The sequence below is a fragment of the Sus scrofa genome, chromosome 7 (assembly GCF_054392235.1).
Source record: "Sus scrofa isolate SSC_HxYL_T2T_F1_AM1 chromosome 7, Sscrofa_HxYL_maternal_Yorkshire_Landrace_v2.0, whole genome shotgun sequence".
In the NCBI taxonomy this organism is placed as follows: Eukaryota; Metazoa; Chordata; class Mammalia; order Artiodactyla; family Suidae; genus Sus; species Sus scrofa.
This window is the reverse complement of record NC_139389.1, coordinates 60,943,249-60,968,549: the sequence shown is the minus strand read 5'-3', so window position 1 is coordinate 60,968,549 and position 25,301 is coordinate 60,943,249. Positions and strand designations below refer to the sequence as shown.

General features: G+C 46.1%; 1 protein-coding gene across 1 annotated transcript in view; it reads right to left on the bottom strand.

Annotated features, from left to right (window-relative positions):
• CPEB1 (cytoplasmic polyadenylation element binding protein 1) overlaps positions 1-25,301 on the bottom strand; it is a gene marked incomplete at its 5' end in the record, with an annotated part of 53,360 nt that overhangs the window by 139 nt on the left and 27,920 nt on the right. Inside the window, 8 exon segments of the mRNA NM_001097510.1 lie at positions 1,388-1,468; positions 2,231-2,325; positions 3,612-3,810; positions 8,223-8,359; positions 9,222-9,326; positions 9,638-9,751; positions 12,054-12,306; positions 14,458-14,684. Of these exon segments, the coding sequence (NP_001090979.1) occupies positions 1,388-1,468; positions 2,231-2,325; positions 3,612-3,810; positions 8,223-8,359; positions 9,222-9,326; positions 9,638-9,751; positions 12,054-12,306; positions 14,458-14,684 (1,211 nt within the window).

Genomic DNA, 25,301 nt, shown 5'->3' with positions numbered 1-25,301 from the left:
AGCCAGCCTGTGTCAGCACCAGCCAGAAGGGCAGGTATATGAGCTGTCTGCTCCACCTGAGAGGGGGTGGGGGATTCTGATGGCCTCTGTGGGGCTAGAAGAGATGGCCCTGGAGATCGTTCTCACCCCTAACACAGACACCTGACCGACCACAGCAAATCCACTGTCTATGTTTCTACAGGTGCCTGACACAAACACGCTGGGCTCCAATTGTGTACAGACACCAGCCAGCTTCCCTCATCTTCTCTCACCAGCACAGCTGCTCTTCCAGTCCCCAACCTTCTCACCTTCTGTAAGAGCAGTTGTATGTCACAGCTGCTAACATGGGAGAACATTTAAAGACAGTGACTTCAGGTCTTAATGTCAGGCAAAGTGGCTTCTTCTTCACATTTAGTGTTGAGAGGTGACTGGGCACAGACCTCAGTGCCAGCCCCACATTCTTGGTGGCTGTGTAAACTCAGGCAAGCTACTAACTTCCAGTCAATTATCTGAAAATGGGGATTATCCATGAATGATGCTGACACACAAAAGCCTAGAAGAGGCTAATCTGATCAGAGAGATACTTATTCTCAGGCTTTACTTAGCAACCCAAACTTATTCCACACTCTCATTTTGCAGTCTCTGATTAACTAATCTACCCAGAGTCTCCACACCTGAGTGATAGTACCACTACTAAAATCACTAAGTATGGACACGTTGCTAGTGTTCAAACAGGCCCAAACTTCTCTTGTTGCCAGCAACACTGACACCACTTGGAAACTTGTCAGAAACCAGAAATCCCAGGCTACACTCCAAACCCCCGCATCAGAATCTGCAGTCACACAAGATCCTCAGGTCGTAGTATACATTGGTATGAGTATAAGAAGCACTGTCTGAATGCATCCAGATCTGTGCTCTCACCCAGAAATACTCAACAAAAACTATTGTGCTGCTTTCTGCCTGCTTCTGACAACTGTGAGTACAAGTAGGTACAAATATCAAAACAGTCCAGAGGTTCAGAAGTAAATCAAGAAGGCTTCCTTGCAAAGGGGAAAATCAATCGAGAAGGCTTTACAGTTAGAACAACAGTGCTTGGCTTGTAGGTACTGCTGACTACACCCACCTGGGCGCCTATCACCCTCAAACACCACCTATGAGCACTAGTGCCAATACTGTACACCAACCTCCCAGGCAAGGAGATAGCTGAAGCATCAAGACTCAATGAGCTTTCCTAACAGCTCTGGGCCAAGTGTGTCTCTGGACTGACCATCAGCAAACATTACTGCTGCGTCTTCTCTGCTCTCAGACAACCAGTAGATCTTCAACATTCCATGTGACGAATGTGGCAAGACGATCTTAAATTGAGGGTGGGGGCTTTACAGACATCTCAAGTGCCCAGGGGACTCACCTGATCACGACAGAAGAAAGGACCAGGCTGAGAACTGCAGATATGACACAGAGAATCTTCCAGGTAGGGGTCAATCTGAACCTGCACAAAGTAAAATAAGATAATGAAGATGGTTCTCACCAGGAAGCTAAATGGGTCAGAGGAGAGAGAATGCTATGGGCTATCCATATGAATACAGGGTTTTTCCTGTTTTTTTTTTTTTTTTTCCCCATCTTTTCTAGGGCCGCACCCTCAGCATATGGAGGTTCCCAGGCTAGGGGTCTAATCGGAGCTGTAGCCACCAACCTACGTCAGAGCCACAGCAACATGGGATCCAAGCCGCATCTGTGACCTACACCACAGCTCACGGCAACACCAGATCCTTAACCCACTGAGCGAGGCCAGGGATCAAACCCACAACCTCATGGTTCCTAGTCAGATTCGTTAACCACTGAGCCACGACAGGAACTCTGGTGTTCCCTGTTTTAAAGGAGGCCTAGAGAGACTTAAATGCAGAATACAGAGATCTTCAACAGCAGATATCCAAAAGTGAGAGGCACACATATTACTGCCCGGTCAGCAAAATGGACCCCAGCACTCCACCATCCAGCAACAAGTAAGCAATCAGAGGATGCACATCAGGCTATCTCACACTGCTGGTCAAGTGCTACAGCAACAGTCCTCCAGAGCAAACCAGGACTAAGCTCAATCTCAACCCTACCCCAAGTGTGTCCTCAGCAGCTTGGCTCATTCCCCAGAGCACACCCAACACAGGGACAGTGTCCATCTCAGAACGGCCCCAGGAGTAGCTGGCTCAGATCCCTCTCGATGGCCCAGAGTGAGCGTATGGACCAGCCCACTCACCTTCTTGGTGAACTTGGTGGTTTTGATCTCCACGAAAGCAGCACTGACTGCTTTCAGGTAACTACGTTGGTTATTGAAAGTCACACGTCCAGACCCTAGGAAAAACAGAAAAACTTACCTTCTAGCCAAATTCTACCAAGTGCCCACTTGCCAACACTCAGGAAACCCTGTTCCCAAATGCCGCGCTGTCCAACAGAACTATAATGTGGGCTACTTAGGTAATTTTAAGTTTTCTACTAGCCAATTTAAGTGAAAATAATGTAGTGGAATTAATTTTAATAATATTATTTTCTTTAAATATACTATTTATATACATCCAAAACATTATCATTTCAACCTATAGCACTAGGCACATTTCAAGCACAGAGTCACATTTAGCTGGTGGGACTGTATCAGACACTACAGCTGTAGACCTCGAAGGCACCAGCCCCTCGGGAACTGGCAAAGGATTTGCTGACCGTAAGCGGGAGGGAAGAGACTCCGTGTAGATGCACAGGTATGTTTGTTAAAAGGGTTCAGAGTGGAAAGCAAGATGCAAATAGGATACCCTTCTGAAGGCAGGCCCAGCCATCAAAGCCCCCCTGGCCTGGAGGTACTCCCTCCACAGACCTAGCAAGGGAGCCGGAAGCAGTTGCATTCTGCCAAGTGCCACCTCTGAAGTCCCTGTTCTCAATCTGTGGAGCAGCACAGGCAAGCACACGGTGCTCCTTCCTGACCAGATTCGGTGTGGGTGGCCGACAAAGTGTGTGGGGAGGTGGGTTAGCCATGTGTTGATCAGGCTGTTCAGGCCCTGCTCCACCTCCGAACCCCACCACTGAGATTATTCTGCCACGACTGGGGAACTGACCTCCTTCTTCAGGGGGGCCAAAAACCCAGTGATTAAGCCCCAGACTCTCCTACGCTAGGACTGCATAGGCCATGACTACCCTCTGTTGCCCGAGTCACCCAGAGTCCTCCTTCAGCCTGACCTGGTCTCTGACCCTAGAAAAGGCTGTTTTTCAAGAACTCTTAATAAAGGAAACCAGGCAAGTTCACCAGAATCCTGGCCTTTTAATGAAATACTTATTACTTGCTGTCTGTGCCAGAAGGGTTTGGCTGTGAACTCGGAGCCTCTAACCAAAGTTTCGGTCTCATTTCCACCACCTATCACCTCCTGTAGTGCTCCTACCAATGTTTCCCCTTCAAGGGATGTAGGAGAGAAGTATGGGTGCAGAGAGATCAGTACTGGTGGCTTATCTAGGAAAAGATGCTCTGCTGCTAGTATATGCTGATCTGCAGACCTGGGTCAGGCTGCTCCCTCCATTCCCATGGGGAGGTATCATAAGCTTGCTCTATATCCCAGGGGCTGCCAAGCTTTCCCAAACAAAAGTGGGACACTTACCAATGGGATACTTGTGCTTATCAGTGTCAATCCCAGCATACACCACGCCACCAAATAGGTCGTTCAGAATGGCTGCCAGGGCCTCGGCATTGAGCATTCCATGCAGGGCACCGACAAACACCGTCCTGCTGGGGTCAAGTCTCTGAGATGGGCTCCGAACAAAGTTGCTGTCAGCCAAGACCCAGGGGATCACTTGTACCTGAAAGCCACCCAAAGATAAATTAGCCCTGGCAGGAAGCTAGAGACAGGGAGGCACCTGCTCTGGAGATGCTAAGCTGGGGCTACTGAGACCCACAGGACAGGTGAGAAAGTGCAGCCCCAGGTACACAGGCATTCAGCAAGCCACCCTCACCCCAACATAGCTAAACTTGAAATTTACTGAGTCTTTGTGTCCAATATGGTAAAACTAAATGGTAGAACAGTGGTCACTCATCCTGGAAAGTAAGCAAAAGAGTCTCAAACTGTCATACCCAGGAACCTAGCACTCCATCGCAACTTTCAACTGTGTGGTTCCAAAGGACCATGGGAGCCTGATGAACAGAGAGCAGGGTCTACATTCCTTGGGACAGGAAGGATTCAGAGAAGTGACAGGACAGGATCTTGGAGATGCTTAAGGTACCCGTATGAGATGGTTACTGGCCTCATGTACACATTAGAAGGCTTGTGCCAGGAGCAGTGGGAATAAATGGAGAGAAGCAGTGTGGAAAGTCACACACAGGAGATCGCAGAGCAGAGTAACACTAGGACAGGAGGTGACCATGTCCTTTGTCTCCGAATCCCGAGCCTAGAACAACATCTGGCATAGCAGGCAGAAGGCTCCAGAATAAAGTGAGTTGACAGATGATCAGTAAATGTTTTAGAAGATTAATCTGTGAAGACTTTTTTTTTTTTTTTTAACAAAATGTCTCAAGACAGGAAGAGCTTTGAGGCAGAAACCAACAAGGAGGCAAAACGGTAGTTCAGAGGACAGATGGTGAAGACTGGAGAAGGCTGGTAGTTCACTGGGCACAGAACAGATCAAGACTAAGAAGATCCTTCATCAGGAGAATCTGCAGAATTCAGACCATCTAGGGCACAGAGGGAAAACAAGGAAGAATCAGAACTGCTGGCTTATGCACCTAGATGACCTTGGGATGAGAAAGCCTGGCACAAGTTTCCAGGGGAAGCCAATTTCACCAGAAGATGAAAAAGCCCCTTTTGCTTTTTTTCCACTCCCATGGGAAAGTATCCCAATCTTGGTCCACATCCCAAGGGCCATCAAGCTTTCCAAGCTTTTTCTTACACCAAACAGAAGAGTTTATGGTCAGAGGACATCTCAAAGAAAGGCCCCACAGGAAAGTGGTGTTCATGTAGGACCTGAGACTAGAGAGGTGAGTCTGGGTCTAAAGCTTCGAGCAGAGCCACAGAAGTGAGTAATTTGTCTGATATGGGAAAGCAACAGGGGGGACTCAAACACCAACTACACTGGTGGTGCAGAGGGTGAACACGAAGGACATACAGGGTCAGAGAGGTGTGAGAACCATGGCAGCCTACAGTCTATGCATCAAAGAAGGACACTAAAACACCGCAAGGTGATGAGGGACTAGGAGCCAGGAAGGCATCTGCAGGGGCACTGACCTGCAGTGGTCAGTGTAACAGCAGCCTCTCCCTGTGGAGGCAGGGGACAGGGGAAAAGTCCTAGAATATCCTAAGGTGGGATGACTGCATGAGCTCCACGCAGCAAGAAAGGAGAGAGGGTAGGGAAGCCGTAGGTCACTGCCAGAGGACAAAACGTGAACTAACACCAGGAAACACCTGTAAAACAAAGAACCAGCTTTGTTACATGGATTATTTATTTTAAATCAAATGTGACCATCTCAATAAAATGGGCGTTTTCTTCCCCTTACCCTACAGATTTTAATATACTTTCCTTTTTTTTTCTTTTTTTTTTTTTTTTGTCTTTTTGCCATTTCTTGGGCTGCTCCCGTGGCATATGGAGGTTCCCAGGCTAGGGGTCTAATCGGAGCTGTAGCTGCCAGCCTACGCCAGAGCCACAGCAACACAGGATCCAAGCCACATCTGCCACCTACACCACAGCTCACAGCAACGCCAGATCGTTAACCCACTGAGCAAGGCCAGGGATCAAACCCGCAACTTCATGGTTCCTAGTCGGATTCGTTAACCACTGCACCATGATGGGAACTCCTCCCTTTTTTTTTTTTTTTTATTTTGTTTTTTTAGGGCCACACCCACGGCATATGGAAGATCCCAGGCTAGGGGTGTGGGATCTGAGCTGCATCTGCAACCTATACCACAGTTCATGGCAGCACTTGATCCTTGACCCACTGAGTGAGGCCAGGGATGGAACCCGCAACCTCATGGTTCCTAGTCCGATTCATCTCTGCTGCGCCATGACGGGAACTCCAAGAGCAGTTTTAGATTCACAGCAAAAATGAGCTGAAAATGTGGAGTTTCCTATATACTTCCTGCCCCCTACACATGCACAGCCTCCCCCACTTTCAACACCCTGAGGAGTGGTACCTTTGTTAAAATCAGGTAGCCTACACAGAAACATCATCATCCCAAATCCATGGTTTACTTTAGGGTTCACACTTGGTGTTTGTTGTACTCCTGTAACTCTATGGGTGTAATGGCCTGTATCTACCATCATGGTATCATAGAGAGTGTTTTCACCATCCTTAAAATCCTCTGTGTGCTGTCTAGTCATCCTTCCCTCCCCCATTACCCTGGCAACTGCTGGTGTCTTTACTAAAATAGGCATTTCGATTCCCCATTTTTTTAAAGATGAGGAAATGAATTTTCAGAGATACTAAATGTCTAGTCCAATATCACAAAAGTAATGTACTCTGGGGAGTTCCCATTGCAGTTCAGCAGAAAAGAATCCGACTAGAATCCATGAGACAGCAAGTTTGAGCCTTAGCCTTGCTCAGTGGGTTAAAGATCCGGTGTTGCCATGAGGTATGGTATAGGTTGCAGACTCGGCTCAGATTTGGCATTGCTGTGACTGTGGTGCAGGCCTGCAGCTGTAGCTCCAATTTAACCCCTAGCCTGGGAACCTCCATATACTGCAGGTGTGGCCCTAAAAATACAAAAAAAAAAAAAAAAAAAAAAAAAAGGCAATGTACTCTGGAATCAAATCTTTAAAAGTAACATGTACTCCTGAGTTCAAAATTTCCATGGACAAATGGTTCTCAAACACCACCACTAGGACCACTTGGAGAACTTGGTTAAAACAGAGATTCTTTTTTCTTTTTTTAAAAATGACTTTCCTGAATGTGGTGATGGCTCTAACTTGTGAAATGGTCCAGTGGGCTCTGGCTCCGTGCGGTGGCTGCACAGCACTCAGCACTTGCTGTGCTGCAGTGGAGGGTGCTGGCAGCCTCAGTTAGCCAAAAGCAGGGAAGAAGCAGCACTCTCCCCAGCAGACGCCGCTGAGAAGGTATGTGTGAATCAAGTTTTATAAATCAGGGCTCTCCTGGAACCATAGATCTCTCTGCTCCTTGCTCCTTCTAACAGTACATTGTGCTGTGAATGTCTCACTTTCTACTGTGTTTTATTTATTTGTTTTAATTGAAGTATAGTTGATACAATGTTGTGTTAGTTTCAGATGTACAGCAAAGTGCTTCAGTTATACATACATATATATATATATATATATATATATATATATATATTCTTTTTCAGATTTCTTTCCCATATAGGTTATTACAGAATATTGAGTAGAGTTTCTTGTGCTATACAGTAAGTCCTTGTTGATTATCTAGTTTATACACAATAGTGTGTATGTGTTAATCTCAAACTCTTAATTTCTCTCTCCTCACTCCATCCCCTTTGGTAACCACAAGTTTGTTTTCTATGTCTATGAGTCTGTTTCCGTTTCATGAATAAGTTCACTTGTACTATTTTTTAGATTCCACACAGAAGTGAGACCATATATTTGTCTTTCTCTGACATACTTCACTTAGTATGATAAAAAGTGGAGCTTCTGAAGCTCCACAGAAACGGACTTAGTCCAAGAACATGCAAGGAGGCTCCCAGGTAGGGTGACTCTAGCTAGAGACCCACAATGCAGAGGGCACACACAGTTATTGCCAGAAAAGGTGCACAGAGAATCATCGGGAGAGAACTACACACTAATGACACCCTGAATGAAGTGAAGAAGTGATCCATGGGTGGGTGTGGGCTAAAGAGGGATACACCCACCCCAGCCTGGTAGAGGTCAGAAGGCACAGCCTGAAGGCAGGACTAGGGAGATATGACTGGAGATTATCAGTTAAGGCCAAGCTGAGAAAGTTGCTATTTTCAATTTCATTTCTAAGATGACAGGTTTGGGACAGAAGTGTTGGCCAGAATAAGAAGAGGAAAATACGAGATGAGAGAGAGTTTGATCTCCATGGGCAGAAGCACACGCATACCATTCAGGTCCATGGTGGTAGTGGTTTTAATGTAACCGAGAGACTGTTGTTGTATTTACTGTGAGGCAAGAAGAACAGCCCTCTTGCCTCAGTAGGAATACTTACCTGCAGCCTGTGTGTGTATCCACCCACCCCACGAAATCCACTGTCTCATATGTGCCAATTACCAGTCCAGAAAGATGCTGTGCCAACTCACCTCCTTGCAGCGCATCCTTCGGCTGGACATCTTGAAGTAATATTCACTCAGGCCATCTGGGTTCAGTGAGTCACGAGAACAAGCCTGAAGCAAGGCCCGGACAGACTTCTCTAGTTCGAAGACCAGATACACATACCCTATTCCCAATGGAAGGAGAAACTGCATTAACATCCCTCAGGCGACGACTCCTCAGCCTTGATTTCACAGCAGGGAGTTTCTGCCGAGAAAGATGGCTTGTGTGTAAGATACAGTTCTGTCCTACTCCTGCAGTCTCGCTAAATGAAAGCACTGGCTGTGCTGGATACCTGGCCAAGGGAGGGAGAAGCACACTGCCTCCCACCCTGGTAAGGACAAGGGACTGGCAAAGTAGAGCAGAGGATCCCACCAAGACCACACTGTCTCTCTCCCACAACACACAGCATGTTCAGGTCAGTGAGCCTGGCCTTCCTGGGGACAGGAGCAATGACAGATCTGTGGCCAGGGGATGGAGGTGTTCCTTTAAAAGCCTAGTTAGACCACTGGTTCAGGTTGCTGGAACATTCTCAGTGAAGGTGGGGCAGAGTGAAAATAGCATCTGCTCCTTTCTACAGGGAAGGGATCTCATTTCAGACCAGTGAGGAATCAGATGCTTGATCCTCATTCCTGCTAACTCCAAAGGGATCCCAGAATTAGGTCGGGCAACAACCTAACTGGGCAGAAAAGGCAGGAAAGCTTTTCAGACACCTCATTCTGAGAGGAAAGGAGCTGCTGGTTCAGGTTGGGAAGGAAGTGCACCAGGCAGTGTCAGAGGCAGCTCCAGCTGCAGTGTGGGTCTGGAGAGATGGAGTATTAGGTCAAAGAAACAGGGATGTGCAGGTTGAGGAGAAGTGCTGACAGCTGAAAGTTCTGTGCTCTCAAGTGCCCAAACCATGTTACCAGCATGCAGCTGTGACATCCCAGCATCCCTCAGTGCAGTGACGTACAAGGGAGGGAAAACAGCGCCTACCATGTCTTTATTACCTTTAGGCGTATTACCTTTGGGAGGACACCGGGGGTGCTTGCCATCCTTACCAGGCCACTCCACACTCAAAGAGCCAAAAACACGGAAGGTGTTAACCAATCCAGCTGCAACGAGATGGAAAAGAATGGCACAAACTGGGGCCACCATCCTCCCCAGGAAGGCAGCAACATAGGGCCACCAGTGTTCTCCCAGGCTCATCCTCTTTGACAACTCAGAAGTGACCTCTGGTCTCAGGCAACAAGTGTAAGTGTGAGCCCTGTAGGAGTCTATGAAATGTACCTCTCCCTTCATGGATGTTCCTATAATACCCTGTGCCCAAGCAAAGGTTCAGTTCCTGACCTCAAGTCCAAGTTCCATGCTCCTCAAAGACATGCCCCACCTTCAAACACTTGAAGCAGAAGGTCTCAGGGCTCACCTTCCGTAATATCCCAAGGAACACCTCCTAGGAACACCTTGCAAGAGTAGATGGGGTTCTTATAGTTCCGGGGAGGAAGCTGGCCACTCCAGGTACAGGTGGCTTCATTCACAGCTTTGGTAGAAGACAAAGAGAAAAACAGGGGTCAGAGAATCAACAAAGTGACTGTCCTTCTCTGGGGTGAACTTGTCCAGGCAGGAGCAGAGAGGCCACAGTCCTAGCCTGGCTGCCTGGGAGAACACCCATGATTAGCTCTTTTGAAAGGCAAGAAATCTTACACCTCACCAAACCAGTCAGCCCAATATGGTAACCCTAATTCACTAGTTCTACCCCCACTAAAACTGAGAGGAAGAGCAAACCGAATGTGCAGGGGGAAAACCACAACCCAAGCTATTTCCAAACATGTAACTGGTATGCTAACCAGAAAGCATCTTTATGAAGACACTGCTTACAATACTAATGAATTTAAATTTATAGCCATAGGGATACCTCAGAGATACTGCGGGGTTTTACTCCAAATCACCACAATAAAATGAGTACCACAATAAAGCAGGTCATACAAATTTTTTGGTTTCCTAGTACATATAAAAATTACATTACACTGTAGTCTATTAAGTGTGCAAAAGAATTATGTGTAAAATACAATGTAACCTACCTTAATTAAAATATACTTTATCACTAAAAAATGCTAACCGTTATCTGACAACACAGGGTTGCCACAAACCTCCAATTTGTAAAAAAAAAAAAAAAATGCAGTATCAGTGAAGCTCAATAAAACAAAGTGTGCTTGGGCCTGAACGTAAACAGAGCCATACTGTATACAGCATCCTCAAGGCTTAGGTTGCGTCGAATGGACCTTCTCTTCAAATGTTCAAGTGAGGAACGTTCTACTGTGTCCCTGCCTTGCCTCTGAACTTATCAGTCAGAGAAGTTAGGGCACTGCCAGTAAGAACCACCACCAGCAACCCACTAAGACAAAATGTCCACCTGTTCCAAGTCAGAACCATGCCCCATCATTTTCAGAGCTACCCTTACGATACACTGAGACACTGGGCCTTTCCTGATGCCAACACTTGAGATAATGGATCTTCTCTCCCAACCCCTCAGCTTCCTGTGTAAACTAATCCCAAGTTTGTCAAAACCCACTGTGAAGTTTCCCTGACTCTGACTCAAACATCTTGTTAAGAAACGCTTTGTTGCTATACAGAGGAGAAACTGTCTTCTGTTTGGCCTGCACTGACAGCTCCTAGAGGCCTCACTGTTCTTGGTGACCAGTCCAGCCCTCCCTCATACCAGTCTTCAATCATGTCCCCACTCAGTCTGTGCCCTTCCACACCAGAGACTGACCCCAGTGGGGACTGGCCAGTCCTTGTCTGCTTCACTCTCCTCCTCCAGCACTGGAGCAGAGAGATAGCCAATGAAATGAACCATCATTTTTATTCAGGACAAAGACACGAAAGGCCATTCTCTAAAAGGCACAGGCCTACTGTGTTGCTACAGCAAGAAATTAGGCATCATCAGCAATATTTTGCAAACAGAAGTGGATATAACGGTCTTATCCAAAAGCATGGTCCTGTCACTTCATAAGAAAACAACGGCAGCAGAGAAAGTACAAAGTCAGGCTGACGAAACCATTAAGTAAACAGGGTAGCAGCACTATTAGGGGAGAATGAGATCAGGGCTAGCTCTGAATACACAGACAGACATGCTGAAACCTATGGAACAAATGGAACGGAGAAACTCAGCATTCAATCACCAACTCCAGAATCTGAGAACCGTGGTCAGTGAGCACCTCCCTGAAGCACTAGTAAACAATGACTCATCTGCATTTGCTTCCAAGAACCGGTGTAAGATGAAGAACAGATTTAATATGTATTTAATTTAAACGACACAAGGTTCCTGAGAGACCAGTAGATCTTGGGACATCCCTTACTTTGGAAGTTGACAAACCGATTACCCACCTCCCAGTGCCTCCCCATGTTTACCAATCAGAAAGCCCTGGGGAAGAGAGTGCAGTGTTTTTCCTGACATGTCTTCGACTCAGAAGTGGGGAGGGGACAGTCAAAATTCTAAGCACCATTTCTAGTGTTTCTCTTGAAGACATCCACTCATGAAAAGAATCAAAGGCCACAGGGGTGTACAATCTCTGTGGAAGAGAACAAGTGAAAGATGGATCCAGTCCTTAATGGGCACCCTGTGTTCCAAGTTACCTGCTTCTCTGTTCAGCCTCAAAGAAGTTCCCAAGTTTGTCCCCATTAGCACAAACTCATCAGAACAGACCCTTCTTTGCAGATGCAGACTGCACCATGCAATCGAGTCTTCTTCTGGACAGTATACCGGTCTGCGAACTGAGGTCACTTACTCTCTGCCCCGAAATGAGGCCTCAGGCCTCCCACATGCCCACAGACACACTCACCTGCAGCTTGCCTGTGTAGCCTGGCCTCTCTCTCTATGCTGAAGGGGTCTTTGGGAGCTTCGAGGAGGTCCCAGGATGGCCACACAGAAGCTCCTGGCCATCTCTTTGATGCACTGGTTGGGGAAGGAGTGACTGCAGCCAGAGCAGCTTGCTCTTGGTCCATCCGGGACCCAACTCCCATCTTTAAAGGGTCTCTGGGACCACCCCCTGTCAGAGACAGGAAGGGCAGGGGAGGGGAAATTCGGAGGCTTGACTAGGGAAGGAAAGAGGAAGATACAGGTTTTTAAAGGACAGTTTTGTTATAAAATAATCACACTACAGAAATTATGAAAAATTCCATTTAGCATTTTGATATAGTGTCTTTTAGATTTTCCTCCTATGCATTTTTAAGATTAGTTGTGCTTACATCATAATTTAAACAAATTCTTTTCTCCCCAATTCAGTTTTTTCCCCACATCACCAGTCTTCATAATCATTTTTAAATTGTTTATGATATGCTATTTAGGGAGTAAGCCACACTTCGCAGACCTTTCCCCCTACTGTTAAACAGTTAGATACTTTCAAGTTTTCAGGATTATAAATAAAAACTTTAAGTTGTAGCTGCTTCATATTCTGTATGTTCTCTGGTCAGATTCTCAGATGTAGGAAGTCAAAATACCGTCTATGAGGGTTCTTTTGTTCTATCAGAAATGGATGAGAACACAAATTTCACTACAAGGCTTTAAATTCTACTAATTCAAGTGGGTAAAAATGATACCATGTTATCAAAAATAAAGATAATTATTCAACAGAATATTTCCTATAAGTTCAAATGCTGCCTCTATTTCCTCTTCTGTGGGTTGTTTGTCCATACCCTCTCATCAGTAAGACTTTGGGGTGGGGTATCTGAGACAGTTCTTTACACAAAATCCCCAAATATTAAAACTGATTATGTGATAAATTCCCAAGACTGAGCCCCATCTAAAAGAACAAACAAAATTAGGAGCATCTTATATAATCCCATTTATAAGGAATAAACTGCAGCCCAGAGAGTCAAAGGGACACGCTTATGGCTACCATCCTGAAAATACAGCCTGAACACACAACCAATGAGCAGAGGGGATACCAATGCCAGCTTTCACATTCTAGGACAGACTGACTGGGGGGCAAAGTGAGACCTAAGAAGTTATGCTATGAATGTTGCCAGTCTTGAATATGGAAGAAAAGAGGGCAGGGGAATAAACCATTCTATTAACTTAACAGTCAGTTCGGGGGGTTGGTAATAGAGAAGCCAGGCTCAGAAGGCACCTGAAATTGTATTTTACTTTAGGATGATTTCTTGCTGCCATTCCTATATATTTACTTCTGCTATGCCCTATTCCTCCTCTATTCTAAGCCACCTGCCAACTCCATTTGGAATGAATGTCACTCATGTCACACACGGCTGTAGATACAAAGCAGGAGATGTGGAAATGAACTCTGAGGCATTATTTCATAGATCCATCATGGCCTCTGAGAGTTTCACTGGCGTGGGTCCGTGAAAAACAATATAGGAGCTAGAGTCAGTAAGATTTGGATTAAACCCTAGACCCACAGATTACTAATATGTGATTTTTGTCTTTTTTTTCGCCCCTTTTTTCTAGGGTCACTTCCCACGGCATATGGAGGTTTCCAGGCCAGGGGGTCTAATCAGAGCTGTAGCCGCTGGCCTACACCAGAGCCACAGCAACGTGGGATCTGAGCCGCGTCTTCAACCTACACCACAGCTCACAGCAACGCCGGATCCTTAACCCACTAAGCAGGGCCAGGGATCGAACCCGCAACCTCATGGTTCCTAGTTAGATTCGTTAACCACTGCGCCACGAGGGGAACTCCCTAATATATGACTTTTATTTCTTTCTCTCTCTTTTTTTGGCTTCACCCCTAGCATGTGGAAGTTCCTGGGCTAGGAATCGAACCCGTGCCACAGCAGCGACCCAAGACGCTGCAGTGACAATGCTGGATCGATCCTTAACCCACTGAACCACAGAACTCCTAACGTGTGATTTTTTAAATCATCAGTTAAGAAATCTGAGGTATCATACATAAAGGTACATAAATGATGCTGTTTAAAGGTTAAAGAAAACACCCATGTAGGTCAAGAAACAGTACAATGCCAGGACTCCCACATTTACTTCTGAAACTGTTTCCCATTAGCTCCTGCAGTAACTGGCAAAGAAGCCTCCACTCAGGTCCTGAAATGTACTGCCCAATGGGTATAATGGGTATACAAAGCATCCTCTATTCCGTTGAGGATGGAAAGTTCTACACCTGTCCACGTGGCCTCCATACCCCCCCCATCATTCCACTCCCAGCATTCTAGTGGACTCGCATCCCGCTCAAGCTCACTTGCTGTCCCCACCCCACTCCCCAACAAATTACATACAATCAAATCTGAGAGATGATCTGATCCAGAGCTGAAGCCACTGGTATCTGAGTCAGAGGGGCTGCTAGAACGGGAGTCCAAGATGGGCCGGGTGTCCAGGCGGGATCGTCTAACTGAGGGTGCTGGAAACTTGTCCACCAAGTCAGATCCAAGGGGGTCCAGAGGCAGGAAGCTCAAGGGGGGTTTCCCCAGGACATTGCCCAGTGGGTTGTGGAGCATGCTCAGTACTAGGAAGAGGGGGGAAAAAAAAGAAAATCTCATGACCTCTTAGTTTTCCTCCCAGCCAATAGCCCTTCCTTTTACTCCCTCAGCCACCCAACAAGCTATACCACACCACGACCACCGAAAAGCATGACAGAACCACAGCTAAGAGTGTAACGAGATATACATCTAGTACTGACACTGGCCACCGAGGGCCCATCAGAAGCAGGAACAAGATGGCTTTCTGAGGACCAGAGTTCCTGCTGTGACAGGAGCAGCTAAACTCCAGCTCTCTGCCAACCAGGCTTCAGGGTCAGTGTTAGCATTTGGGAAAACTGTGCCACTGGGCACCCTTATCACAGGTCCTATTAATGTCCAGATACACACGCCCATGCTGCTATAGGAGATACTTTCAGCACAATTAGGAAGCCCAAACCATACTCCTTCCATGCAGCCTACCATGTGTTTATTAAACCCTCACCTTTCTAACACTATACAGCTAAAAGACAGAATTTCATGCCATACCCCATAAGTCTGGTAGAGCATGAACATGCTTCTCATCTGAGAGGTTTCTTCATGCAAAATTCTAGCACATGCACTCTCTCCTATGCACTCCTGGATTTCATACATTTAGGATGGAAGCAGAATGACACTGTAGTTAAGCCTGGTCTGGTTTAAGACAATGTTGGGATGAAACCCTTGGTCTGACACCACCTTTATATGACTACGTGCTCTGGGAAGCTCTCTGAGTCTCCATTTTCTCATGGCATCTTGGGTGGAATACCAACTACATCATAACATTGTCAAGAGAGTTCAATAATCAAGATAGCAGATGGAAAGTACTCAGCACAGCAGTGCCCAGCACACAATAAATATTTAAATATTAACCATCAAAAAAGAGTAAAGCAGAGGCCAGGAAAGATAAGGGAGGCAAACTGCACAGCAGAAGAGAGCAGCCTTTTTCCACATTTGACCTTGGGGAAAGAAGGAATCCAAAGCAAAGAAAAACACTCTTTTATCCATGAGGTGGGTGTATGAGGGGGTTTTGGCCATGGAGCTATAACAGTGCCAAGGCTAGGTGAGAAGCCTTATTAATCCGATTTTTTTTCATCTGCAGAAAGGGGAAAATACCCACCTCAAAAGGGCTGTGAGGCGAAACCAAAATAATGTGTTTAGTGTGAAAGTGCTCAATAAATGGTGGCTGTGACTGGCTCCATCTCACAATTACTCACTAGTAACTGAGTGGAACACAGGTCACCAGAGCTGTTTCCTCTCAGGGTCCAAGTAGTCTGAATGTCTGGCTGGGGCTGTAGTGAGTCTCAAGAGGCAGGAATAAACCTCTCTAAGCATGAAATCAGAGTGAAAGCATGCTTTCAGGGGATGCTGTTCACAACTGAGCCTACGTGCAAAATCAGACCAGTCCACTCTCCTTTAGCCAATGACTTCCTTCTTAGACTAAGACACGGTAGGTGTAGCCTTAACTCTTTGTTTAATGCAGGGGAATCGTGTATGTATTTGTTTATTTTATCATGTTTATTTACCCTTAATTTTTATGAAACCTGTTGCATGTACCATTTCACACTCCCAGCAGCACTGATGAGCTTCAGTCCCTCCAAGCACTGGCTAACAGTCATCAGGGTTGGTCCTTTATTTAAATTTTTTTTTTTTTTTGCTTTTTAGGGCCACACTGCACATGGAGGTTCCCAGGCTAGGGGTCAAATCTCAGCTACGGCTGCTGGCCTACACCACAGCCATAGCAATGTGGGATCCAAGCTGTGTCTGTGACTGAATGTGTGCACAGCTCACGGCAACACCAGATCTTTAACCCACTGAGAAAGGCCAGGGATCGAATCTGCATCCTCATGGATCCTGATCGGGTTCGTTAACCACTGAGCCACAAGGGAACCCCAAGGGTTGGTCTATTTAATTTTAGCCAGTCTTACATGTTTGTGTGTTGGGGAGGGGGGAGCTATACCATCTTCAGCAAGGAGTTTTATTTCATTTTTTTAAGAAAACAGTCTTTTAACTAGGCCTTTCAAAGCAGTTTCCCAGCACAAGCACTTAACCATATGCTGAAACTGTCTGTCTAAACTTGGATTCTGACACTTACCAATAAATCTCTGCCAAATTTCTCAATACTCCTGACAAACTCCTGTCTCAATACTCCTGACACACTCAAAGTCCAAGCCCCTAGAACTCACGCCCTGAGAAGGCAGGAGGTGTGAAGATTTATTCCAGGCTCCTCCTTGGTGCTGCAAAATGTGGTAAGAAAAACACTGTGAAAACTAACAGATCATCCATATTGATCTTAAAAGCAGTACCACTGCCCTAGAGGACTCATCTTCACATTTTACAAAAACAAGCTTAGGGTGGTGAATGACGAGGTAACAATCAAATCATAAAGAGCTCTTTTTTTTTTTTTTTTTTGTCTTTTTTCTATTTCTTGGGCCACTCCCGTGGCATATGGAGGTTCCCAGGCTAGGGGTCGAATCGGAGCTGTAGTCTCCGGCCTACACCAAAGCCATAGCAACGTGGGATCCAAGCCGCATCTGCAACCTACACCACAGCTCACGGCAACGCCGGATCGTTAACCCACTGAGCAAGGGCAGGGACCGAACCCGCAACCTCATGGTTCCTAGTCGGATTTGTTAACCACCACGCCATGATGGGAACTCCCATAAAGAGCTTTGAAAAGCAACTTAAGAGTGTTCAGATTTTATCCTACGGGTAAGTGGGAGACAGTGGTCAGTTGTTGTGGGGACAGCCAAGGAGGCTGACCAGGGACACTAGATAAGATTACATGGGTACCCAGCACCCAGTGAGAGACTGATTAGTAAATCAGACGTGGGTGGAAGTTCTCTTGTGGAGCAGTTTGTTAAGGATCTGGTGTTGCCATGGTTGTGGCACAGGCCATAATTGTGGGGCAGGTTCAACCCCTGACTGGGGAGCTTCCACAAGCCTCAGGTGTGGCTAAAATAAAATAAAATGAAATGAAATAAAGCAAGGAGTTCCTGTTGTGGCGCAGTGGAAACGAATCCAACTAGGAACCATGAGGTTGTGGGTTCAATCCCTGGCCTCGCTCAGTGAGTTAAGGATCTGGCATTGCTGTGACCTGTGGTGTAGGTCACAGACATGGCTCGGATCTGGCGTGGCTGTGGCTGTGGCTGTGGTGTAGGCTGGCAGCTGTAGCTCTGATTAGACCTCTAGCTTGGGAATCTACATATCCTGTGGGTGTGGCCCCAAAAAGCAAAAAAAAAAAAAAAAAAATTTAAAAAAAAATTAAAAATTTTTAAAAAGTGAAATGAAATAAATCAGATATGGGTGATCTGGATACACCCTGGACCCATACAGGACCATGGGTTTTTTCCAAAGAGGTTTTGAAGGAGGAAATCGATAACAGAGTTGAAGAAGAGCAGGTCATGTACTACAAGTAGAAGACAGGAGAGAGTCAAGAGACTGGAAGCAATGGAGAACAGCAATGGCCAGGTGCTGGCAGCTACCCGGGGAGGGGGACAGATAGGAGAAACAGGAGGAGGAAGCACAGAGAAGACAGTTCTGAAGACCACAAGGTCCAGGGTGTGTGACCACAGGTGGCTGAGGTGGACTATGTGGAGTCTAAAGTACTGTCTAGGTCACCTATAAGGACATTAAAGGGACCCATAGCTGTAAGTGGCTCTGGGGTTAAAACAAACAAAAACTAGATACTGAGATCTTCAGAGAAGGGAAAGGACTAGGAAGTTGGAAAGGATGAACAAAAAGAATGACCCAGAGGTAGACAGTAGATGAGGCTTGGGACACTGTGCAGCCTCCACGTGAGCAAGCAGCATTCTGATGGAAAAACCTGCCATGGAGGCAGAAGTTACAGGGACCATTCACCAGGGACAAATAAGATAAAGGGCACTTTGTCAGTCCCAGAAAACGGCAGCACAGGAGAGAGCTCCAAGAGTTGTCAAGGGGAAAGAAATAAAGCAGGATACAGAAAAAAACGCTCAAGGAGATCGCTGGCCAAAAGGGCTTCTGTCTGGAGGCAAGGATGATAAATGTGGGCTATGGTGACTATGTCTTCACCCAAGGTTTTAAAAAAGTGTGGAGCAATATGGGAGCCAGTGTCAACCACTTTTCTCATTCACATCATTCTGTGTTCATTACTGTGTTGATACATCTGTTCTAACGGCCAGAAATCCATCTACCTCAACTAACCTAGGACTTTTTTTTTTTTGCCATGCCCAAAAAGACAGCTTGAGGCGTTGTCAAATTCCTGTGTCAAAATTAGAAATTATGTCTGTAAATAACACTCCTCTCATCTGATAATAAGCCTGTCTAAAAACAAAATGGCATGACAATCCACAATAGCCACTAATGAACTCCACCTCCTTAAATGTTCAGAGTTCATGGTCACATGGACCAGGTTCACCATTCACTAACAGCAGCTTCCATCTACTGCACATCTAGTGTATGCCAGATACTCTGTTAGAAGCACTTCGGTAAACAATCTTCACTGAATCCTAAGAAATGGATACTATTATCCCACATTTTTTTTCTTTTCAGGGCTGCACCTGCAGCATACGGAAGTTCCCAGGCTAGGGGTTGAATAGGAACTGCAGCTGCTGGCCTATGCCACAGCCACAGCAACACCAGATCTGAGCCACGTCTGCAGCTCACGGCAACGCAGCATCCTTAACCCACTGAGCAAGGCCAGGGATCAAACCTGTGTCCTCCTCATGGATGCTAGTCAGATTTCTTTCCACTGAGCCAAGACAGGAATGGGAACTCCCCCCCCCCCTTTTTAAATACTCAGGACTTCACATCTTCTTGATGCCTCACTTTTTTTCAAAGTCCTTTAAGACCATCAACTACAGACAAGCTATCTTAGATTCCAGAGGTCAGTACCTTGGACTCTAAATCATCCAAGTCTTAGAACTTCTCTAGGACCTTGCCACTGTAGGAACTCATTAGAAAATGTATCTTGGATTCTCTCTAGACCTACTGAATCAGAACCTGCATTTTAACAAGATCCCCAGGAGATGCGTGTGCACATTAAAGTTTAAGAAGCACTAATCTAGAAAAATCTGAGGCTTGCTATTTCAAGCTTCTAATCAGTTCCCCTTATCACACCCCAAAACCTTTCATATGTAATTATTTCCCTTGACTTAAAAAATCTGTAGGTTATTTAAATACAGCTCTTACAGCACAATGGCAACTGTGTTTTTTTTTTCCAGAAGGAAAAAAGAAACCAAGGTGACTATGTATTTCCTAAAGAGCCTGATCTCTGAAAACTACCTTCTCCTCCCCATCCCATGGTAGAGAGAGGGTGCTGGAGGAGAGGAGAGAGGGGGAGAGACCTAACCAGGAACAAATAAAGAATATAGAAAATGATCGGCAGGGATTGTGATAATAGCTTCAGGAAAAGTGATGGCCGGAAACAAGCTGAACATTGTGAAAGACACTGAAGACGGAGTTCCCACTGTGGTTCAGCGGTAATGAACCCCAGTAGTATCCATGAGGACGTGGGTTCAATCCCTGGCCTCACTCAGTGCGTTAAAGGATCCAGCATTGCCATCAGCTGTGGTATAAGTTGAAGATGCAGCTCAGATCCCTCGTTGCTGTGGCTGTGGTGTAAGGCCAGTGGCTACAGCTCCAATTTGACCCCTTGCCTGGGAACTTCCACATGCCGTGGGTGTGGCCCTAAAAAGACAGATAAATAAATAAATACATTAATTAATTCAATACAAGAACTTTGTAAGCTCATACCAAGCAAATACAAAGAGAGCTCAGGCCTACTGCTCAGGGACAGACAACTGCTAAGAGACAAGGAAAAGAAAAATGCTATTAAGGATACTACCGGGCACCAGACAAAGCTGGAATATGAACAATAGCTTAATGAGAGCATTACATCAATTTTAAGTTGACTGAAGTTCATAGCTTTTGTTGTATGTGAATGTTTGTAAGAACATCTCTATTCTTTATGGTACAGAAAGAAATCAGATCTAGATATACATACAGAGAATGTGCAAATGATAAAGCAAATGAGATAAATGTCAGTAATGGGAGAAACTGGATAAGGGGAATACAAGTATCTTTTGTATAATTTTTATAACCTCTGTAAATTTTAAATTACTTCCAAACAAAAAAAAATTTTTTAAATGACAAGAACGGAAACTAGTCAATTCCCATTTGACCTTCTTAACCTTTTTCGAGGTAACTAATCTGACCAGAAAAGGGAAACCAAGCACAACTAACAGAGCCTAGAATCCCCAGGGGGAAAAAATGGTTAACTGAATACCTTTGGAGTCTTTGCCTATAAAAGAAATCATCTTATTTTGAACAAGCTTTTTATTTTTTATTTTTTTTGCTTTTTAGGGTCGTGCCCACTGCATATGGAGGTTCCCAGGCTAGGGGCTGAACCAGAGCTGTAGCTGCTGGCCTACACTACAGCCACAGCAACACTGGATCTGAGCCACATCTGCGACCTACACCACAGCTCACGGCAGTGCCGGATCCTTAACCCACTGAGTAAGGCCAGGGATGAAACCTGCATCCTCATGGATGCTAGTTAGATTTGTTAACCACTGAGCCACGACAGGAACTCCTAAACAAGCTTTTTAAAGTCTCAAAAACATCTGTATAGATATTTTCAGGCACACACGTGTATAAAGCTCTGCCTTCTCAACCAAGCATACGAAGGGCCATTCTTACCACCCCACTCCAGCAGTAACTGGCTCAACCATCTGGCACAAGGCAGGTGATCAATGCTTACTGAATAGTACTGAAAGAAAGGGAGTATCATATGTCCCCAGGAGCCAGTATACTCACTGAGGCTATACCCCCTTCCTGTCAAGGTTATCCAATTTAAGAACACAATGCTGACTTACATGCAATTCAGAATTAAAGGAAAAAAAGAGTTCATCCTGACTCAGCCCATCACCAAAACAGAGGCCAAGAATACAGCTACTTGCTACACCAAACTTGTGACAATACTACTAGTTTCAAATACCTTCTTCAAAAAGAACTGACCATACCTGGATACGGGCTGCAGAGAGCACCCTCCCCTGACCAATCTTCCCCAGAGTCTGCTGGGATCTCCACAGCCCCTGAAACGTATTTCTCCACGCAGGTACAAGGAGCAGGGGTGCCCACGGAACACTATAGCAACCACAGAGGAAAACAAGGGGAAGGGATGGACCAGTGGCCCAGAAAGGGGCAATGCCAACCGGCAAATGTATAAGGTCAGGGTGTATCAGAGTTAACACCCCTGGGTCACATCAGTGCCTCCATGCACCAGTTTCTTACAATTATTACAGGGGAAGGGGCCAAGAATAGAGACATTTGACTAGAAAATATACGGAAGATAGGAAAACCTTTTGTTAACAGGGCTGGGATTTTCTAGGAGATTTGATATTTTCTTCAACCCACAGAAGGAGCAAAGTTTCTGGAAAATGTCACTCATGGTCAGATGCCCTACAGTGACCTGAGTGTCCCTCTATAGCCTAACCTCACAAAGGACTTGACCAGGTAGTTCTTTGAGTATCTACAGATCAAAGGGAGGAAAGCAGCAGAGCTACTGGGCTTCTAGGGAAGGAGGGACCTCACTTCAAGGGATGGCACCTGTCTTGCTCCCAGCTCAGTCCACGGGACTATACTCCCCCTTATGTAAGGTTGCTGGAAGAGCAGCACTGATTCACACCAGTGGGGAATCAGGAGGGAAGGAGCAATCTCTTCTTCCTAACTAACCTACAGCAGGAAGTATACCTACTGGAAAGGTACTCTCTTCAAGCCATATAATCTAAAATCCAGCGCAAGTGACAGGCATCTTATGCTACAGGCCACTGACTGACCTCAAACTCCACTCCCCATCACATAGCACAGAGCTTCACCAACAGATGTCAAATATTAACCTAGATGGCTTAAGGGATGGGGGAATGTGGGAGAGAAGTCCCATGGTCACCCTTCAATGGTGGCCATGCCCTGACCTCTCTGCTCTGCTCCTATACTGGCCGCTACAACTCAGGAATTACAGCAAGTCTGAGGTTACCATGGGCCTCCAGCCCTGGTGGCGAAGTGTAGAGCAAATTCTTCCAAAAGCGATGAAGAAAACCAATGTGCTCTTCCTAGGGCAGAGGTACCCATCCCCACTCCCATGCTGGCAGAAATCCGCATCAGCTACAGACAGCTCTAAGGGAAGTCACAGAGAGGAGAGGACCTGGCAGAGGGTTCCAGCTCATTAATGCTACCTCAGAGGTACAAGAGACCAAATCAGCAGTAATATTTTTAGACTGATTGTTAACTTTCTCCACTTTCACCCTTCTGTGCCAGCTCCTGTGGGTTTTACAGCTGAGTCACTGTTCGAATTTTCTGAATCTTCCCCAAGAGTACAAAGGCACCCAGAGCCTGATGGCGGCAGCAGCAATGGCAACAAGAGCTTGGATGTGGATGCCTGTGCTGCAAGGCACTGAGCTTGAGCTCAGCCTGGGCAGAGACCAGGCCCAAGACATAACAGCCAGATGCCACTTGTCTAATGAGAGTAGTTGAGTGAAAACCCAGACCAGGGGCCATTGTTTTCAGCCTGAGATACAAGGCTGCATGCCTAGAACCTTCTTCCCTATTCCAAGCCTTAGTTCTAGGCTGTCTGCTCAAAGTCTATCTGAAGGTACAGGACGAGGAAGCGGGAAGGCAGCACTCATTCCGGGTATAACAGAATGCTCTTTGCCTATGACTCCAACTCTGCACCTATACCACATCCCAACTCAGGTGGTGATCTTGTAAATCTGAACTCCCTCCACCAACTCTGGATCCCACAGGTCCAAGGTGGCAACCAACATAAGCCTTTCTTCCTGATCCCGACCACTGGACGAGTTTTGTACATGAAGAAACAACATACCCAAGTCTCATGTAAGGTCAGCACACATTCGGTCCCTGCACCACCTCAACTTCTTTCTCACCTAGGAAGTGCTCCACCATCACACTGCTTCCCAGGCCCTCCTTCCTCTCTGCACTAAAAGCTATTCCTCAGTGGACTACTTGACTCTGGGGCAGAATCCATGTTCCAGGGTATGACAAAAACTTTCTGTAAATCAATGCCCTAAAAGCAATGAAGGTTGGAGATTTTGATCTTTTGACAATCTGTTGGTCTAGATGATCTCTAGGAGGCAGAAGACTGGGAGACACCTTGCCTGAACTCTGCAGTTCAAAATTACCCAGAATTTACTCAGCACTCTTCATTCATTCAATAAATACTTATTAAAAAACCAGAAGCCAGGCATTGTGCTACACACTGGGAATACAGTACTGGAGAACTGGACAGTTGAGGCAGATTCGCTCGAAAACCTGGTTGGGGCCAAGAAGTCTATGTTCCACAGAGGAGGAACCCAAGCCTATTCTGTATGTTGCCTGGAAGCAAAGCAGCAACAAAATTAAAATGCCAAGACTCCCCTCTCCTTCCAGACTGATTTAGTCTGCAGACCAAAGGGGAGCCTGCAAGTGACACAGCACAGGGAACACACTATTCACTGGTTAGAAGTTAGGGCAGAAACCAGAGAGGGTGAGCAGGTTAATCCCCAAAGGACTTCCAAAGGAGAGTGAGAGGAAACAGGCCACGTCCTCTGGCATCTTTAGACAGAGCATCTGGTCTGCACACTGGGCTTCCGCACAAGGCATTCATTAGGAGTCTTTATTTCTAGGTCTCCCAAAGTAGGTTCTCAGTCACCCCACTTCCTGCTGAGTAATGCAAAAGAGTCACCAGGGGAACGCAGGAAGACAAATCCACTGGGTGGCACAGCTGATGAGCTGAGTCTCAGAGTGAAGAGGGAGTCAGAACTGTCTGTCTTGTGCCCTGGCCTTGAGGGATAACCTCAGCAAGAGAACACAACACCTCTGACTGAAGAGCCCCGGGGGCTGTATAAAGACATACCTTAACATCAGTGTTCCTGCCCAACATGTTAGGGTTCTGCCTACAGGATGACAAGTATGACAGTAGAGAGCATGAGAGGTTTGGAACCAACGAGACCCAGGTTCGAATTCTGGTGGTTCTATCACTTTGGGCAGTTGACCTCTTCTGCGCACGTCGTTTCCTCATCTTTCAGATAGGAACAGTAACAGTGCCCATTTCGCAGGACCATGCCAGCCTACAGTCATGTGATATCCTTAGCATTGGAAGCAGTCGATAAATAGCGATTCTTAAGTCCCTCTCTCCCCCATCCCAGGATATCAAGGATAGCTTTCATAGCTCTCTGTTCCATTACAGGTCTTAGGATGCCGCAAGTAGGATGAAGGTAACCCTGGACACGTCAATGGGGTCACTTCTAACATTTATCTCGCCCTGATGGGAAAGAAGCTTCTTTCCCAGCATGAGGAGAAGAGGCACAGTCTAGAAGGGAGGGAACCCCAGAGAGCCCTACCTTCAAACCTATGTTGGCCTTACAGGCAAAACACTCAAAAACAAACTCCACCCCAGAGTCTTCCTACAGGCCTCTGAGGCCAATGAAATCCACACAGCAGAAGGACCCTAGCCCATGGAGAAAGGTCCTCACATACCAATATCATGCTGAGAATACAATGAAAGCCTGCCCCAGTGCAAAAAAAACCCCAAAAAACAAACAAAAAAAACCCTTAGTGGAGGCAAATGGCAGCCCCCATCACAGCAACTA